Source organism: Hetaerina americana, unplaced genomic scaffold (genome assembly GCF_022747635.1).
Source record: "Hetaerina americana unplaced genomic scaffold, ioHetAmer1.1.p SCAF_5, whole genome shotgun sequence".
Lineage (NCBI taxonomy): Eukaryota > Metazoa > Arthropoda > Insecta > Odonata > Calopterygidae > Hetaerina > Hetaerina americana.
The window spans coordinates 95,279,280-95,300,107 of NW_027287095.1; the positions used below are offsets into that span (position 1 = coordinate 95,279,280).

General features: G+C 36.7%; 1 protein-coding gene across 37 annotated transcripts in view; it reads left to right on the top strand.

The window, feature by feature from the left end:
• Positions 1 to 20,828, top strand: part of shot (dystonin-like protein short stop) — a 465,355-nt gene that overhangs the window by 409,072 nt on the left and 35,455 nt on the right. For 33 of the 37 annotated variants that reach the window (XM_071592974.1, XM_071592987.1, XM_071593006.1 and 30 more), the window contains 7 exons: positions 2,222 to 2,538; positions 6,052 to 6,120; positions 8,152 to 8,226; positions 10,139 to 10,310; positions 12,156 to 12,273; positions 13,254 to 13,483; positions 14,962 to 15,079. In XM_071592974.1, the coding sequence (XP_071449075.1) occupies positions 2,222 to 2,538; positions 6,052 to 6,120; positions 8,152 to 8,226; positions 10,139 to 10,310; positions 12,156 to 12,273; positions 13,254 to 13,483; positions 14,962 to 15,079 (1,099 nt within the window). Of the gene's footprint in view, positions 1 to 2,221; positions 2,539 to 6,051; positions 6,121 to 8,151; positions 8,227 to 10,138; positions 10,311 to 12,155; positions 12,274 to 13,253; positions 13,484 to 14,961; positions 15,080 to 19,217; positions 19,966 to 20,828 lie in introns of those variants that run through there. The other 4 variants (XM_071592998.1, XM_071592999.1, XM_071592981.1 and 1 more) reach the window with 4 other exon arrangements.

Here is a 20,828-nt window from a genome sequence, read left to right on the forward strand (position 1 = left end):
CAAACTAATTGTCCTATAGTCCTCACATGACGTGGTCTTTACCTTTTTCGGAATAGGAACTAAAACTGATCTCACAAAGTCTTCCGGCCAGATTCCCTCCTCATAAATACTACGGATCAGCCCATATAGCCTCTTCCTCCCACATTTTCCTAAGCATTTTAAAAGTTCCACGGGAATGTTATCTACCCCCACGGCCTTATTTAGTTTCATCTCCCTTAATGCCCTTTCTATCTCATGGTCTAGTATGCCTGGACCTAAGCTGTCCTCCTCTACGTCATTTTCTATTTCAATGTCTAACTTTGTTGGTCTGAGTTCTTTACCATACAGTTCTTCTATATACTCCTTCCATCTCTCTTGGATCTTTCCTGCGTCAACTATTACCTTACCCGCCTTATCTCTAACTGTTAGCATAGCTCTTCCTTTCTTACTTCCCGATAACGATTTAACTTTGCTGTACAGCGCACCGATTTCACCCTTCCTCTGCAGACTTTCCATATCCTCGCACTGCGTCTTCCACCATGCTTCTTTTGCTTTATTTGTTGCCCGCCTCAATTTATTGTTCAATTCTTTGTACTTCATTTTGCCTAATTCTGTATTCATATTCTTCCATTTCATGAGCAATATCTGCCCAAAAATAAACTTGTTTTAGGCTGTGGATTTGGATGAAAAACCGAAAATATTTCATGGAAAACCTGGAAAATTCATTGAATTCCTTGGTGGTACAACCTGAATATAAAAATATACTCCCCTAGCCTTTTAGAAACTAGCCAGAAAAAATAAATTCACCAAATAGGAAATTCTTTCAATATTTTATCCTGATTTTTAAATGTACATCCACTGATAGTCGTATCGGTTCAACTATAAAATCATCCCTTGAAGCAAGCTAGCAACTTTGTGTTATTCATTATAATTGGTGGTGTGTGCTCAGTTTACTCCAGCAATGATAATCCTCTTATGTGAAAACCTAACTGACAAAATCTTCCCTATGTAACAAGTACATAGCTCTACGAGGCTGGGTCTTGTGAAAGTCTTAAAACTGCGCATCAATTTCAAAATATTGTGCAATGCTAATTTGCATTTCCCATGGTCATTGCCATGGTTTTATGAGTGGCCTTCAACTGGCAGCATGGTATCAGAGCGAATGCAGCAATGTGGTGCAACAATAGGGTATGTAAACATGGCTGCTCCACTTAAAACATGCACCGTAGAGGAACAGCCATCTTTCATTTATTTATTCGGTGTTGAAACATATCTAAATTCATCGACAAATGAAAGTTCTGAATGGTGATTCACCCATTTCACTTAAGTATTGAAGTCTGCCCTAGAAGTTCTTAAACAGTGTTATATTTGTATCCCCGCGACCAGGTCAGGCACACACCATGTTTTGATGCCAGAGATTTTTATGGTAGCTAAAGTTATGGTTTTCCTAAAGATATCCGCGAAGTCTCAAAACACAGAAATACTTCTGTTGTACTTCAAGAGGAATGCAAATGGAAACTGTAGGAGTGAGAAATTTCTATATTCAAGAAATTATGAGATAAAAATATTTAAGTTTTATAGTTTTCATTCAACTCACTCATGTAATATTTTAGTAAATATACCTTTTGGCAAATCTTGAACCTATTCGCTTTCATTTCCTGTTAATGACCAACCATTGAGGCTAAGAAGTTAAAGAGTGGAACTTGGAGAGGGCATTGCACTTCAACCTTTTCCTGATGGGTGTGCTCTGTGCGATTGATTGCTAGGCTATCTAAATAATCATGTGCACTCTGGAAAGTTGGGTATTTTTTTGCTTCTTTAATTTTCAGTTCTTCATCAAACTCTGTTTTATGATTGATATGGAATGTGCTAAGTTTTAAAAGGGCAAAAGTGTTAATTTTTAACAAAATTTCTAGGAAAAAATATCCAAGCTTGTGTATGTTTGTGTGTCAAATGTTTGAAGAAAATTCACCATAGTGGCATTATGCCATTGGATTTTCTCTCCTCTTTGTGAAATTAAATGGGAAGGTATCTCGTTTGGGATGGTAATGATATTCCGCGAAAGTTATTGTGGAATGGTACGATGTACCAAAATAATGATTGTGGAGTTAGATAAAGTTGGGTTTTGCTAAGTATTTTTGTTGATTCCCCAGGTGAGGTATTTGACATTAAAAAGATAAATATGAGGTGTAGACTGCACTGTGCATCCAGTGAGTTAACAGAATAATTTCTTTTGATGCAGAGGGAGCATCGCTTGCGTGACCACTTGGGTTCTCTGCGTGACCTTGACTCATTGCTTGAGGAACTGCTTGCTTGGGTCGCTGGCTTGGAGGGCACCCTGGTGGCGCTCGAGGCAGAGCCCTTGCCAGATGACCAGAAGGTGCTGGAGTCACTCATTGATGACCACAAGGAATTCATGGAGAATGCAGCCAAGCGCACGCCAGACGTGGACCGCGTGTGTAAGTCACGCCAAGTGAAGGCAGCCCAGGTGCCACCCTCGGCAACAGCAGCAGCCAATGCACCCAGGAAATTGTCAAAGCCCAAGACATCCACCTCAAGGTGCGTGCTCTATGTTTACCGTTGCATCTTTTTGTGCTCTCAAAGTGGTGGGGCATATATAAAGGGAGCTTGTGCACTTTCGTACCTTTTCTTGGCTGCACCATTGAATCCTCTTTCATATCTATGTAGAATTTTGGCTTCTTTTTGTCTTTCTAGTTGTGATTCCCAAATTCTCTCTATCCAAACTTATTTCTGATAGAGTTTTGTGGTTTTTCTCGTTTTGCAAAAATCAATACTTCAAATCTGTGAAGGTAAAGAATATCATATGTAACTTCATGATACATTTATGTTTGTAAAATTAATCATTACTTGTCACTTTGCATGTTTAAATGTTTTCATTATCTTCTGTATCATAGCTATGTTTGATAAATGTTGGCTTGCATTTTCTTAGTATGTGCAAAGTAGAAAAAAGACTTTGGTTTCTTAGCATATTTTATGGCTTTCAGTTTCTTGTTTTAAGAATTTTTGGTCACAGATAGAGTGTATATAGCTATTTTTATTATTCTGCCTTTATTAATTTTGCTATTTTCATGAATAATTTTACAAATATGAGTAGGTATTCAGTTTTTCATAAAAATCAGCTTATCAAATTTGTTTAAATTTTAATTTATTACTGGAAGGATTTATTGAAATTTCCATGCTTTTTTTTACAAATAACCTCAATTTTGTACTGTACACGTAATAGGTGCATATTGATCTCAGTCATCGACATGCTTTTGAAAACACAGCCAAACCTAATATGCTTTAAAGGAGCAATATCATATCCTTTCTCAATGTCACAATCATTACTTAATGTATGGAACATTCTTATGCTGAGGACTCATTAAACGGGATTTGTGTAAAGTGTGTCCTCTCATTACATGCATATTCCCTTTCTAAAATAATACTTCACTCGATAAAATCAAAAGGTAGAATAAATTTCCTCATAAGGAGTAAATGGGTGGCACAATCAGTCAGTGTTAGAGCAGGCTTTGAAATTAACCTTCTTAAAATATCTCATGGTGTCCTCTCTGATGAAACTAAGTAATGCAGTCAACCATGACATGAATTCAAGTGATGCATTTTCATCCAGACTCAATTTATCTCACCTAACCATAAAGCAGCCATCTAATTTACCAAGATGCAGCGGTTTACCTGAGTAAAGCAATGCCATAAGTGTCCTACCCCAAACAAGCTTCCACATTTCATACCCCCTGTAATTCACATAGTTTTAAGTTGTCAGTAACCTTAATTCAAAACGAAAAGTGTGAAATGGGTGTGTTTTGTTAATTTATGTATCCCTATCACATTGTTTAATTTGTTCACTACTGAGTATAACTGTTTCACGTAATGATTGCAAATAGGCGATCCAGAAATACCTCTTGCCTAATAGGTCTGCAACATAGCACAGACTCGAACACATGCAATTGTCTTCTTTATTTCCATTGTCCCTGCCCCCTCCCCACACAGGGCACTTAAGGGTGTCACCTGTATAGGGGATGGGCTCTCCTCCTCTCTTTACTCTCCCCTGCCCTCGTCTTTATTTTCCCCTTGACCAAGGACAAGGGACCGCACGCAATCAAAGTTGTCGTCAACACAGGTATTTGAAGGTCGTCCCGGCCCTGCATCATTCGTGGCATCTTGTCGGCCATCTTTAAAACATCTTAATACACTTGAAAACGGATGTTTTCTTCAGAGCATTGTCACCGTAAACGGCTGTCAACGTTTAAGTAATTTCTTGATAACTTTTACGACACTTCACCAAAAACTTGATGCTGTTTCTTTGCTGCGTGATTATGTCAATTTCCATTTTCATACAAACATTATAAATATAAGGACAACAGAAACTAACATAACCGGCACCATAGGCACAGTTCCACGATCCGTCAAGCACAGACGGCTCATTGGGTCTCAGGCAACTTGTGCCGACAGATTGTACCAGTTGGCATATTTATTGTACAGACTATATATGTCTCCATTAGTAGTTTCCAGGTATTGTCTCATCTAAAAAATAAACACTCACTCTAGGGTCATGTTCTTCCTTCAAAGGAAAATATCTCCTGTTACACGTGACACTGTATATAAAGATATCCATGAATAGCTAAAATTTGACCCATAGAATCCATCCTGTGCCTACTTCACAATGTTGAAAACCTTCACTTTGTTCAGAAAATCATATAAAATCCAACCTTAATATTGATCATTTAATATTTTGCTGCATACATGTATGACTCAAAATGTACATATTTGCTGGAATAAGAGGATTTCATCATTTGAAATAAATAAGTTTTATTTCAAATCTGTTTTACCTCAAAGTACCACTTTCAAATAATTTTTCATAGAAAACGAAAATTGTGCACATGTCTCTAAAACATCAATTTTAGTGTTGGCTCTTGGGAGCTCATGAGTTTTAATAGGAATGATGCTGACTAACCTTTTCCAGCACTCTTCATAAATAACCTTTGTGTTGGACATTTTGATGTTTCTGAAATTTTCTATCTAGCACAATACTTTGTAACTATGGCTGCTCCCCGTCTGAGAGCCCATGGCCTCACGGGCTGGCTAAGATTTTCCAGCGTACACAGTAAACAACTGATGGGTCCTATATATCAATTGATGTTTCTTGCTTTGTCATGCCAGTGTGGTGGGTGACATTCTGAATTATTTGCCAATTTATAGAAAGCAAGATTTGGGCTGTGCCAAAAAGTACTGGAATTGTTAGGATAACCTTCAAATTCTGCCATTATCAGAACACCTGCGGTGCCAAAATTTAGATTACTAAGTGGTGTAGGGGTTGAGAGAGATTTTCTCAACTAGCTGGTTAAATACTGTGTAAGTGCCTGAAATCTAGGAACATTACATGATGTCCTGAATTACAACCTGAATTCCAGTTTTTCCACTTATATTCATTAAAAGGTACAATTGCCTTAGGACCTTGGTTAATGTTCATAAATTCATGATTTCATAATACCACACGCATGTAATGTGTTTAGGGTACCTTTTTACTGGGAAGAATGATTTAGCTTCATAAAATTGAAATTTCATTTGAATGAGCGTGATAAAAATGAATTTTTACTGTATACTAATGATCAATATGTTCAATCGGTAGCAACATTTGCCAGGAAAACATGGTACTTTTCATATTCAGTCATGTTTTCCAATTGGCAAGTTGCTATTGCATCATACTCCACAAGAGCCACAATGAGAAACACTACTCAAGAAGATATCGGCCGAATCTAGACAATGTTTTTCATGAGATTGGAACTCTCCCAGTAAACAATATCTTATTTGTGATACTAAAGGAATCTTAGGGCGATTAATAAATTATTTAAGATTTTCCAGAAACAGAGCATAGCAATGTTGAAGTGAATCCAAAGTCTTATTCTTTTATGTTTGGCAAACATTTCAGTTGCAATAAGGGCTGCTGTGTAACTTTAAGGCATTAGTTTTAGTGCTTGCTGAATCAATGTTTGTTTAGAAGTTAGTATGCATGCTTCTTCCTTTGTTCTTGGCTGTTGTGATTGCACCAAGTAGAGACCACCTTGACCAGGATGTGAACACAATGGATGGCTCATCACCTGGTGACACTGGCCGCAGAAACAGGTGAGTGCGGAGGAGGGAGTGCCTTGTTAGCTGTTTGTTTTCCACCCACTTATGAAAATATTTACTTACAACTGTAGCCACGTTGTGAAAAATATTTCCCCACAGACATCGACTCATAAAGAATCTCATTTTTCAGTAGTAATCATTTAGGAATGAACCTGTGATATAGCAGCGTTCTTATTACGAGCACTGCTCTGTACACTGCTAGTGGGCATAGGGCCAATTCAGCCATGCTCGTTTTCCACCTGGGAAACTATCATCTGATAATGACACCGATGTATTGCATTTAAGATCGATCATCATTTCATATGGATAGATGTACAAGGGGAGTCTTATTACAAGTAATGCTCCCGAGTGCTAAAAATGACTTTTCTTGTTGAGTCCTCATTAGTACTAGGTGTGTGAAAAGTAGGATTTTTTTTTAAACAAACAAATCTAATCATTAATTGATGATTAAATCTTTCTTGATTAGCTAACACATGCCCTAGTTTTGGCCACATTCAGATATTCAGGAATTGGCTCTTCATGAAGTAAATAACTGATTTTATTAAGGGAATCAATGTTAAAATTGGTTTAAAGCATCTCATTATATATTTTTCCCAAACTAAAATGGTTGGTTGAATCACCAATTAGGTACTGTGTCAGTGATGGAAATTATCAAATAATTCATCTTGGTGCTTCAATGTACACATTGTGCAAAAGTGTAAAAATCATTTGCCTCGACTAGGACGGATCTCTCGGATGTGCGGGTGAGGGCTTTAGCCAGTTAAGCCATTGAGGCATCCTGTTAAAATCCAAAGTTTTAGAGGCTTTAAAGGGACAAGATGTTTTGATAAAATACCGTGCATACAATGCCACTAGTATTCGTAGTTGTGCGCATTGCGTCACAGTCCATGTACAGGTCAAAGCCAACGTTCAAATGAATGTGTTTACCTTTGACAAATTCAAAGAATTGTGGGAGATGCCGCTTTAGTTATTTTTTGAATGTTTCAAGCCTTCAGTCTCCATTAGTCCTTTTATATTTTTCCTGGAAAAGGAGTTCTTATTGGAATTTATTTTATGTGGACGTGCATTAAACTTTTCATGAAGTTTAGGTGAGTTAGTGTCCTCAGTGTCTCAAATCCATTGCCCTAAGGTATTTTCGGTCAAATACTTGCAGAATGACTTTGACTGAAATACCTTAAATGGAACAAAAAAATTCTCATTGTGTTTGCTTAATATGTTTGCCAGAAGACATTGTCATGGCATTTGTCTCTTCAGCAATAGTGCTTCTCTCTTTTTGCTACCTGTCAATGCAGTTAACTGTTCTTGTCTTGTCTTGTTGAATGTACGTATACGAATCCTTGGGGGTTTTCCAATTTTGACAAATTTAGGGGAACACAAGAGTTAGCCTGTATACATAATCAATTTATTTTTCCTTTCGTAATTTTGTGATGTAACTGGGTCACCATTTACATTTTCTAACATATCTTTTCGGAAGCTCTAGGCAGGCTGAGGCACCCTAAAGAAATACTTGGAAAGTGTAGGTTTTTAATTAACTTAATGGCTTACTAACTTTGTCTTAAATTTATAGTGAGCAAAAATATGTACAATGTTTGATAACTTAAAAGAGTGATTAAGGCTTCTTCTGTGGGATAGAATCGTCATGGGAAGAGATAAAAAACTAATTTTTGAATGATTGAGGAATGATACATAAAATGATAAAGTCATTTGACTCAAGATATTTTATCTTCATAGTCATACGGTTCCACACCATTCAATAAGTATAAATTCTGACAAAAAGTGACGTGTATTATTTCAGATTGCTTGGATGTAAGTGCATGCCCAGTTTATAGCATGGTGGGGACCAAAGGCACTTCATGTTTCTTTTCTTCTCTCTTTTATTTTGGCTCTATCGAAGCCTTCATTTTAATTATTTTGTGAATGACTTGTTTTCCTTTAGTTTGTCATATTTGTGTTTTATTTTTATTGCATGGTCCATCATTGTGAATGATATATCCGTGTTGTGTTTGTGTTTGTGTCGTCGTGCAGCCGTGTGAGCCCTGGCCGAGAGAAGTTCCCCGAGTCCTTGCCACACATTGGCCCACGCTTCTCTCCAAAAGGAAGGTTAGCAGCCACCCCTTCATGCATCTCTTATTTCTCATCTCATTTAAACATTGGAAATGCTTACTTGGCACCTTAGATGATCTAGATTGATTCCGAGGTATTTTGTAGAATTATCTCCGCTCGTAAAAGATTGTTGTATATCTGGATTGATCATTGAATTCATTATTTGAGTGCTCCTGGTTTTGATTATATGATTCTTGTGAAGTGCTCAGGTTGAAATAATTTAGTGGAAAGCAGTTTTGAGTTTGGTTCTGTGAAATCTGCTGGTACAAATTTTATTCCGGATGCTAAGGTGAGAATAAAAAGAGACATTTCAGGCGTGATATGGTGGAATATCATGATTAATTAAAAATAGCAATTTTCCACAAAAATAAAGTTTAATGCGACCGGTTTCAATGTTACTACATCATCATCACCTGATGATGATGTAGTAACATTGAAACCGGTTGCATTAAACTTTATTTTTGTGGAAAATTGCTATTTTTAATTAACTAAGGTGAGAAGGTAATATTCCAATGAAAAGTATTGTGTGATGGGCCCAAGTAACTGGCCACTCTATTGCCACCAATGAATGTTATGTGCATAGAATGTAGCATTTTAGTGTGATGGCATGTGCACCATGAGGGCCTAAGTTTGAATCCCTGTAATTTTTTCCAACGATATTCCGGTCCCATCTTAGGTGTGCTGCCCATCAGATGGTCCCATCAATTTGTTGCTGTAGCTCCAGAATAAAAAAATTCACATATCCATGTAGATTGTGAGACCACATGCTAATGATGTATCATGGAATTATAATTTGGCTCAAGGATTTAGCTTTTACTTTTTACTGCATTAAGAAGGTGGTAGGACCCAATAATTTTAATATTTCCCTATTGTCTACCTATTAGCACATACTCTTTTAATATAATAATGCTAGGTGTACGTGAAGGAAAACTAACTTGGCAGATTCTACTGGAATAATCATTTGTCACCCTAAATAATGATAAGGGAGATGAGGAAAAATTGTGTGTAAATCTGCCAAGATAGTCTTCCCTCATGTATGCCTAGTATGAAAAACTCCCAGCAAATAACATATGAGACAATTTCTGATATAATAATGCATAAACTGCAGTATTTTCTTATGTAGTAGAGATTTCTTATCGTTCGTGGCAGTTAAGCATGAAGGATGAATCATTGAAGGTTTATATTAAGTTGTTGTGCAAGGAATAGGAATACACCCTCAGATCTCCTCCTCAGTTATTGCAATTGTGTTATGGCCCCATTTGCCTGCTAATGAAAGGCTCTAATCAAGCAAGTCTTCTGGGCACACCTAGATGAACCCTAGCAGTGCATTTGTCTAAGAACCAGAATTTTTGGGAAACACCAGATGGCACTGGGAAGGGAATTGGCTCCCTTCCTTGTTGCTAGGCATGTGTGAATTCCACCCTCTGTATGGAGATCAGTCCGTGGTGTGCTCTGGCCTCGACTATAAAACCAAAATGTGGGTTGAAAACGGTAGGTTTAGCCAATTGCTGGTGCAGTATCTTAGTTGCTTAGTATGCAATTATCAATATCACCACAAAGCATGAAGCTGGAGATCTTGGTATATGAGTAGTTGAAGAAACCAGTTGTGAAAGGAGACTACAGGACAAAGTGGAGTGCCAGTGACTGGAGTGGTACTATAAATATTCTTTATGCCTCTTCAGGTTTCTCCTCATCGTGGGTTTATTTAAAGTTCAGGAAAACATTAAAGAGAGAGGTGCCAGTGAGATTCTTGAATGAACACCTTTTGTTTTCATGAAGAAAGGGGTTTCTTGAGTAGTCCCTGCAGAAATATGGCACACATTAGTGTCAATTCTGTTTCTTGGCATGTGAATCCCTTGCTGTTGTGGAGCTATGCACTCACATATCTGTTCTCTTCTTCTGGATGCAGCAAGGGGTCTGAGCCTCAGTTCCGCAGCCCTCGCGTGAAGCAACTTTGGGATGGCTGGCGTAATATGTGGATGATGGCATGGGAGAGGCAACGCCGTCTCCATGACCGGATGACCTACCTTGAGGAACTCGAGAAGGTTCGAAACTTCAGCTGGGATGACTGGAGGAAGCGGGTGCGTATGTACATGTTAATCAAAGGAGTGATCATATGTATTTGTCTTAAATGCCTCTAAATGCCATCTGTCATTTTTGTAATGTCCCACACATGATTTTATCAGGTCTTAATGCATATTTCTGTATTATGAGATAATGCAGTCCTAATACTTAAAAGTTAGAAGGTTTATGTTATGCTTCTACGTTATGGTGACTGATATCTGGGGGTTAAAAAAATTATACTTTTGGAGTTATAGTTCGCAAAATATTCTCATTTTTCAGTTACCATGGTGATAGTCACATTGCATGATCCTTCATATATAGTTAATGGTAATTAACAATTGGTAATAGTTCTTTAAAAACAGTAATTTAACAGAATCAGGTACTAAGTTGTCTTCAGCTTCCTGGCAGGTTGGAAGGCATATTCATTTTGATTTAGGTAAAATATTCAAAAAGGAATTGCAATACCTTTGAAGCTAACCAAGAGTATCATTCGGATGTGGATTGAATTCTTTATAAATCCAGTACACCGTAATATTACTAAATCCTCTGCATGGCCCCTGTACAAGTACAAAGTATTTACATTTTAACACTTTGTGAAGAAAATGGAATAGTTTCTATAAAAAATTCACAACTACACTTTTGTCAACATTAATTCATTTTAGAATCCCAGAAATTTGTCATCATAGCTGCTAGATCATTTCCACAGTAGTTTTCACTGGGATTGTCAATTTCCTCTTATGCAACATCATCTTAACTTCCATTTAGTGCATTGCCAATGTCACATTTTGACCAAGACATTATGAAAGTCTCACTTTAAACTTTCCACCATGACCTTTTTGATCACTAACACTAGAAATCGACAGCTGTTTTAATTTTCCTGCCAGTGTGACATCATGAGTTGGTGCTTCATAACCTTTGTTTCATGTTTGTGGCAGTTTTTTTGGTGATTTCAGTGGAAGCTTAGACTATTTAGGAGCACATGAGTGTAAATGTTGTACTCATATCAGCATTTACTGTTAGATATTATCATAATTTGAATGAAAAGCAACAATTTTCTATCCCTTTATGATCCTCTTACTACTTAAGGTTGAATGCCTGTAGACTCTGAGTTTATCAGGAGATATGTTTGTGTGTATTGGCTGTGGGGCGGCATCCCCATTAGCTTTATGAATACATATTAAGTGTTGTGGCAGTGATACAAGTGAAATGAAAATAACTGGCTAAATTGTATAAATTTGTGATTTATTTGGGAATTTTTTAGGAAGTACTTTCAATGAAATATTAAAACTCTCTTGCTTACTACCGACTCAAAACAGTGATGCTATTGAAATTTGTAAACAAGGCAACGATTGTCTATACCTGATATGGGAAAAATACCTAATTGTAAGTATTTTTCCAGCGAATCAGCTTGTGCTAATAGGTCGTAGGTATACCTTATATACCCCCGCACACCAGGAGTTCCATGTGCCAAGGGTAGGTTGCATGAGACACAGGCTGATTTTAGAACACATGTTGGAGGAAAAGAGGTGCATCTGTTATTGGCTAAGAAATACGGCATTTCCTACTTTTTTAATTTTGCTGATGGTAGGTACTGCAAATGAGTTTGCTCAAACGTTGTTTAAGCAGTGAACGTAGCTGCTTCTCTAGGAACATAATTAAATAGAGCAACACTTTAGAAGACTCACTATCATGTTGATTGTGAGCATAAAATTATCGTAAAGAATAATTTTTCTAGTGAAGTAAGTGTAATCAGTCACTCATTTGTTCTGGCAAGTGCAAATAGTTTCATAATTTTTTGTTAATTGAACTGTTATTCTGGTGTAATAGTGCATGACTAAAAGTTTCTCCTCTTCTCGTTTTAGTTCCTCAAATTCATGAACCACAAGAAGTCAAGGCTCACAGATCTCTTCCGCAAGATGGATAAGAATAACGACAATCTGATTCCTCGAGAAGATTTTATAGATGGCATCATGAAAACAAGTAAGAATAATTTTTATGACCTTATGAAAGGAAAAAAATCTTAAAAGTAGATGATGTTTCCTTTAAAATCATTTGTTTATCAACTTTTTTTTGGCACTTCTTAACATTCAGGGACCACATTCTCTCGGAGGCCTTACTTTTTGCTTGCTCTCAGTCTTATTTTTTTGTAATTTGGGGTGAGTGACTTTGTGAAATCTGTAGTATTAAAAATAAATTGCTGCAAACGTTGAAAAATCTGAATTTGTTGGCTTAGCATTGCCCCTGGGAACTCCCAGATAGCTCGGTTGCATTGGAGCGTGACAGAGGATTAGGGGAAGATGTAAGTTGAGGAATTGGGTTAGAATTTGGGAGGTGGAGGGGAGTGGAGAAGGCCGCAGGGGGGGCCGCAGATGTAAGGTTAGCTCCTTTGCGGATTGGACCCAGGTGCTTGTTCATCTTATTTTCAGTCGAGATGACATAGGTTCAGGCTAACAGGTTTTCTCATATATTTCAGCCTATGCGTAAAAGGTGACCAGAGTTCTGGATTTTGCTGAATATTTCCTGTTTTTATAAATTTTTGTAGTTATGTGCAGTCGCCTGTATTACTTGGAGTTTGATGTCCAGGATTAGAGAACGTAATGTGACGAATATGAAATGAACGAAACTGAAAAATAAAATCGAAAACATCTTAATATTTCTGTCATTATAGGCAGAAGAAGAAATCAAACTGCAATTGCTTGGGGCCTTGTCTCACAATTTGTCGAACACTGTGAACCCCTATATGGTATGATACCCCTGATATGATAAGGTATATTTCTGTCTTTAAAAATTAAAGGTACATTTCAAAGTATAAACGTCTTACCAAATAATCCAAGGTAAAATTTTGCACAAAAACTGAAAAATAGAAATGAAGGAATAATTATCAAAAACAAAATTTGTGGATCCACAATGCAATAAATATAACTTACTGCATTGTGTGTTTTTATTTGTTTCTATTACAGAATTCCTCACTAGTAAATTGGAGATGAATGCTGTTTCGGATCTCTTTGATCGGAATTCTGAAGGTTACATTGACTGGAAGGAGTTCATTGCAGCTCTTAGGCCTGATTGGGAGGAAAACAAACCAAAAACGGAAGCAGATAAAATACATGATGAAGTAAAGCGCCTGGTTATGCTCTGTACATGTAGGCAGAAGTTCCGAGTTCTTCAAGTTGGTGAAGGCCAATACAGGGTAAGTGGTTAAATAAAGGCAGAAATACTGCTGTACATGTTTTACATTTGGAGACTGACAGTTACTACTTTGAGAAATCCCTTGCAAAAATCTTCATTCACTCAGTGGGACTCGAACTCAGTTATCTCTATTTCTTGCATAGTGTTTTGGCTAGTTAAGTTATCTAGGCATTCCCTTCCTTTCGTGATATTTTATTGTATGCTGTTCTCATGAGGGCTCTGAGTTGCATAGAAATCTGACCTTGAGTTATAATAGAAACATAACTTGCTCCTTAACCTGGATGCTTGCTATATTGTGCCACTAAAGTGGGTTACTTTTTCCGAGTAAACTTAATGAGAGGATTTGTAGTAGTTGATTCAATATATATTAATGCTCTCAAAAATAAATCAATATTATCTTTTTGATGAGAAAAATATGAAATAATTGAACTCTCCTCTAATATTGTAAATTACAAAATTTTATTTTCAATTTACCCACTCATTTTTAGTGTCAACCCACAACAGTTTCAGCGTATTATTGTATATAGTATAAGAAACATAACAAAGATTACTCTATTCCAGTGTCTGATATAATGTGCATACAGTTGTGGAAGATGTTTTATGAAGATATTTTCAGTTCAATGCTCCTTCAGTTATCCCAGATATTCAAATGAGCTCAGACTTGCAAATGTGAATCACAATTTCTTGTTGGTATCCAAAAAAGTGAACTTGGTTGTGCTATTCTTTTGCTGTAGGTTACATTACCAAAAAAAATTGGGATTAGTTTAATCCAAAATTTGATCGAATCAAAATCCGGAATCAGGCTGAAGTCAGAATCCCATATTTTTATAATTTATTTACATCAATTGTATGTAGGTTATGTTATAATTCAAACAGTGTAATTCAATTCAGCAATTAAAGAGTTAAAAAAAAATTTGCCTTGAAGGGGTTTTGATCCTGAATCCCTCAATGTTCGGCTGAGTGCTTTAGCAAGTTAAGCTACTGGTAACCCTCTTACACTCAAAAATTTTATCAAACAGAGGACGTATAGATTACTGCTGGCGTGTTTTGCGTTGTGTTGAGCATATTTGGTGCTATGGAAATTGAGCATTCAAAAGCAGCAAAAAGTATCCATTGCGAAGTCGGATACTCTGATTTTATTTATTAAAAAAATCTTGTCTTATATTTTATACATTTTGACAATTTTACATGACATTTATGATTCTGTACTTGTTCATTTTTGCCACGATTTTGAAATTTTCTGCATCGTGTTGATCTTATTTCGAAGCGATCTTATCTAGGGATTCAAATTTTTGTCTGTAAATGCAATTAATTCGCAAATTTAATAAGCCCTAAATCAGTTATTAAAATGCATTCCATATGGAGTATTGTTTTAGGCATACAAAAGTGCCATCTTAAATGCAGGTAAATGTTAATGGAAGAATGTAAAAATCATAGTAAAAGTGTAGTTGTACATATATTTCTGCACTTTTGATTTAGTTTGGTGAGAGCCAGAAATTGCGACTGGTGAGAATTCTTCGCTCCACTGTGATGGTTCGTGTTGGAGGCGGATGGGTGGCCCTCGATGAGTTCCTGGTAAAGAACGACCCATGCCGAGGTAAGGATTCTTCCTGCCCGTTCAAGTCTTTCCATTGGCTGAGATACGAGTGCATTTCGCCAATGGCCCAATGTAATGATGAAGTTCTTTCTCTTGTTGCATTGGGAATGCTTGTTTGGAAAAGTAATGTAATCATTTATGAAGTGCAATTAAAAATAATTGTATTATATGCAGTGGAGTCTCAGCATTTACTTGGTATACAAAGAAAAATATAATAAAAATATTATGAACGAAATATGATCATAAGAAAAAAACATACTCTACATTCAGCTCGTGATGGTGTTTTCAGTGGGAAAAATGAAATGATGAGATATCTAAAAATGCTAAGGGTCTATTTGGTGGGATATCCCGGAAATATTATGTAGAGAAATAATTGCAAGGAAAGAGGAATAGTGCTTATTAATCTTTTGAAGAATGATGCAATAAAAAATGTAATTCAAAGTTTGTCTTCATCATGTGAAATGCAGCAGACCTTCAGTTTTTAACCCCTTTAGTTGTCTTAGGTGCAGTCATCCATTAAAAGTTTGGTTTGTTTTCTCTTTTTCGTACATTTATCTTGTTTGAAACCTGACTGAAGACAATGACTAATTAAGATGCCTTTCAGTATCAAATGAAGTCCCCCTTATCCTTTATTTAAGGTAAATCAGAAACATGAATGACACCCTTGAGAAATGGAAAGTGACGTACATTTTTATGATAAACATATCAAGTGTGGGCGATTAATTGAACATGGAGGAAAGTGGGAATATATCATGGTGAAATTAGAAGCTGTGGTGGCAGTGAGATATTTCAGGTTGCATTGATTACAGACAGTGGCCACTTAAAAAAACTAACCAACTTGATGTCAGGGTAATACACATCCAGTGAGTTATGTTTAATTTTGTAATGGTTGATCATTATAGCCTCTCATTAAGTATAATGAATCCTGGAACATAATGTTAGGATTCAAAGAATGTAGTGGTTATGTGTAGATCATCCCATTGACTGAATTGAATCTTTTGTGATGAGCACATGCACTGCATTTAGTCAAAGCTTTAAAAATGGGGAGTGAAATCTGAGACTCCACTGTAGGGGAGACTCCACTGTATTCATTAATCAGATAATATTCATGCCACTAAATAATTTGGCTGTAATTATGGAAATTGCTCCAGAGCTTGTCAATCATTAGACCTACCAAGTTCTTAAATTTAGTTGGCTAATAATTTCAGGGGTCTATTATTATATTTAATTTCATTATATCTCTAGCTAACATTTGTTTAATAAATAATTGCAATTTGCCTTTTGGTTTTATTAGATTTATCTCATTTTTATGATTGATTTGATAATATTGATTTATGATTATTTTAAATATTATAAATGTAATACTGATTGTCTTAATATTTTTTTATGTTCAGAGTCAACAGGGAAGACATTTATTGTGCTTGAAGCTTGGGTATTTGCCTCTGCTGGCAAACTATCATTTTGTTCGTTAAGTTATTTGCAAGTTTGATAGGGAAGATATCACAGCTTGGAGAATAGAAGTTAATGAGGGTTTAATGAGAGAACTTGTTTGTTTAAGTTGCTACTGAGTCTGCTTTTAAGTTTCACTACGAGGCATATGCTTCCTTGTGCATATTTATGTGTGGGAGAAGCTTTTTTAAATTTTCCTAAGTTGCTTGCTGGAATAACACACAACACAATGCACTAATGGAGTAGAAGATTCTCCAATACAGTCTTCTATACTAACTGGATAAGATTTGGAAAGGGTGATGGATACTTTTATTGGTTTCGGTTTATATTGAATCTAAAATGTGAATGTACACATTTTAATAAGGAAATGCCTGAACCCCTAATCTCCTGTCTTTCTCTTGTCTGTTGCCTCCGAAACCCTCTTTCAAATAATTTTGTAATTAGTTGTGAGTCAATCGCCATGTAGAATGGGTCTCTCTCAGTGATTCATGCATTGGTTAGTGCCTTGTGCGATGCGGGTGCGGAAGATTGTGGCAAATGTTTGAAATCCCCATTGGCATAGTGAAAACTTTTAGTGGCTTGAGAGTTTTAAACGAATAGGACCCCCTCGTTTTAGTAACTTCTGCGTATCAAAATAAGTATTTTAATGACATTTATGTATGTTCTTTGCTCGGGCATATTTCAGCCCATTACTTGCGTAGTAGTTCCATCATTTTATGCGAATACCCTATAGAATTGGGGTCTATATTTATTCCATATCCAAGTAATATGAATATAAACTGATGGATGCCCTGGTGGACTGTAGGTTTTCATTTGAGCCAATTGGCTTTCTAGTTGGGCTCTGTGTGTATGCGTGTTAAGTGTGTGTGTGTATGTGTGTGTGTGTGAGAGCAAGCTTGGATGCTGCTTTGTAATGGGAGCCTACTGTGTCACCATTGGAAGTATAAAATATGTTGCTCTACACAGGCACTTGTGCAGCTTTTGAGTTCATAGGAATGGATCTTGTTTATTGTGTGATTCAATGGTGCGGTGTCATGATTTTTTCCGTGAAATATGCAAAACGTTTTCCTCCTTTGTTTGTTCCTCTGGCGAGGGAAAATGTTTTGCCATTCATTGTCAGATACAGGAGAAGGGTGGTGTAGAAATGGAAATCATTGTAGCACTCCTCTGTGTCCCTTCAGGAGAGAGCGGGAGGCTGAGTCCAATGGAATGATTGCAAATGCTGCTAGCATTCTCTGACTTCAGTCTTTTGAGTTGTGATGGGTTATTTACGCAGCTTTCAGTTCCGATTCTTGTTTAGTTCTAATCTTTGGTTTTTGGTTTTAGTTCTGATAGTTCTGGTAAATGGATAGTTATGAATAGTTATCTGCAGTTGCAATTGTAAACAAAAGCTTGAACTCCTTTAAATAAATGCTAACCATATTAGAAGTCATGCACATAGGTTTATGAGAAATTGCTTATTATCCCAAAGTTTGACATTAGAAGTTTATGATTTTTAAAATTTCACAACTGAAAGGTGATTGAACGGAAATTTTAGGTAGATAAAGTAGTTGTTTACGAAAACAGTTATGAATATTCCTAGAGGTAATTACAAGCCACATTATCAGGGTTTCACTTAATATATTTTAGGCTGACAATAGAGTTAATAGCAGTTAACACAAGCCACTTATACTGTAGTCATCTTGAAAATAGCCATGGTGACCAAGGCAAGCATAGATTTCGTCTTCTGATGAGCCCCATTTACAGGTGGAGATGCCGTTCCTGGCATCTCCACCTCTACACAAATGTCATCAGTCTATGGTAAGACTATGTTGAATTATTTGAGGAAAAGTGACAATAACGTAATTTTTTGACATTGTTCCGTGTCCCTGCTGAATCACACACTCTCTCTCTCTCTCTCTCTCCCTTGGCTACCCTGACTTACCACCTCCAGTAGAAATCTGATGTGAAAGTGATCTTGCTTCTTCTTAGGATTACTGTTCATAGTAAATAGCACCTAACATTTAGCCAGTACCTTTTACATTTGAATATTTAATTTTGGGTGTACTTGGGACTATTGCTCATATTTTGTGTGTGTGTGTGTGTGTGCGCGCATCTGTGTGCGTATGTATATGTGTGGGTTCCATTTTAACTATGGGCATGATGATTAACATAGCTGTAGTGGGATTTTGTGATGATGAGAGTGATTGTTTGATTACCAAGCATTATTTACTAATTGTTACTGTTTACATGCTCCCCCATCCCTCACTCCTTGCCTAACCTCTTTCGGACAATTCCCCTCTTGACAAATTTCACATTGTCATCAACCGTGTTCTTTCTTCCTCACTCCTTTCTCCTTATTTCTTTGCAATCTGTGGAAATGCCCATGGCTTCTTGCTCTCATTTTGTTCTTTTTTTTACCTTTAAAAACCATCTCTGTGAAATTTGCTTGTGTGTTTATACATTCTGCATTTTTCTGTGTATTCTGTGCTTAAATAATTTCATACTATTCGTACACTTTCCTGAAATATATTTTTGGATATTTCCATGCGTGGCTTTATTCGTTGCATGGACCATTTGATCATTTGTTTCCTGTTTGTACACAATGTCATTTTTGTATGCGAATTTTGATTTAACCTTCTCCCAATACCAACCTTTTTGACAATTGCTGGTGGCATCTTGTTGGTATATGTGTGAATTGAATACTAAGTGTACCTCCTACCAATCCCCGACCCAAATAAACCCGAAGAACATGAACCCTGGTGCCCCTTGGGCCCCATTGAGAAGTTGCGCCGAGGACACCTCCACCTGGATTTTGGACGTATGTACTCTTCCCCCAGTCTCTCCTCACACCTGCACTCCCACCTGCTCAGCCACCCTCCCCCATCACTCCACACCCCACCCATCCACCTGGCTGTCATCCCCCCCACGCTACCAAGATTCTTTGCCTCTGCCAAGATTGTATTGTGCTTTCTTGGCGTTGAATACATATAAACCACCTTTCTGCACTCCTGATAATTCAATGGATATTGATTGCTTTTATTGCCTTTATGTGTCATCTATCATGGTGAAAACTAAAAGTGATAATAATTATGGTAATTTGGTATTGGGACCTTTAATTTTATTTTTATCAGAGTATTTAATTATTTACTAATGCATTATCGAGTTAACTAGTAGCTATTGGTAAGGTTAGTGGGTCTATGTTTAAAATGAAGTTAAGTTCCAGTTGCTTAGCTTGTGCACATCCTTGCTTTCATTTTATATTTGTTGTGAATTACTTCTTGCCTTTAACAAGAACATTTACCTCCTATCTATTTATCTAAATAAAACTGACAAAATTCCAGTGATTTTGCTTAGTGGCACTTCTACATTGAACATGTTAGTTGCCATTTATAGGGCTGTGACCTTGACCAGTGGGTGCTTTTGAGAAGCAAGTTGACATGATTTGAGAATCCCTCCTCAAAAGGTAATCTGAGATTCATTGGTGCCAAAAAATAAGTTATCAATGATTACAGTAGACTGGGCTGATTTATAGGTGTGCATTTTGATTGAGTATGAAAGATCTTATGAAGTGTTAAAATGAATAGGTAAACCAAATTATCGAGCACTTAAAATTATTTATTATGGGTGGAATGATGAAACTAGCGTTGCTCAATTAAATCCCCCAAGTTAGACAGGTATTGCACCTGTAATTGGTGATGACCTCCAAAAATGAAATATTTTGATAAAGAAATTTTTTCCCTTCAGGTTACAATTGAAAAAAATCACAGTTATCAACCCAAAGGTCAGATTGATAGGTGAGGGTGAGACTCAACTAATTATATAATAACCAACGGCATCTGAAATACAGGCATCAGGGCAGGAGAGTTAGTTCCTTTCCCTGTAATGCCCGTGGTTTCCCCCAATGTTTTTGTACCCAAAAAAATCTCGCTAGGGTTTAAGCTGAGGGTGTCCAGAGGCATCCCCAGGAATTGAACTCTGGCCCTCTGGTCAGGAATCCAACGCACTACCTCCTGGACTGCCATGTCCCATAGTTAATACTAATATTATGTTATTTGGGAGAGCATAGTAATCTTCCTTTTGAAAATAAACCCCTCTTATACAAAAAAAACGATAAATGTTGTAATTATTAGAAGTTTAGTTGTAGTAGCTCCCATTTGATAGTGCTTATGATGATAAGGAGACGAAATCAAATTATTGAAGCAGTAGACAATACATCCATAATATGGGCATTCCTGATGCTAAGTGTCCTTCCTAATTTCCATGCCTGGGTAAGCTAAAGATAGTTTAGTAAGATAGTTTAAAAGTTAAAGATAGTTAA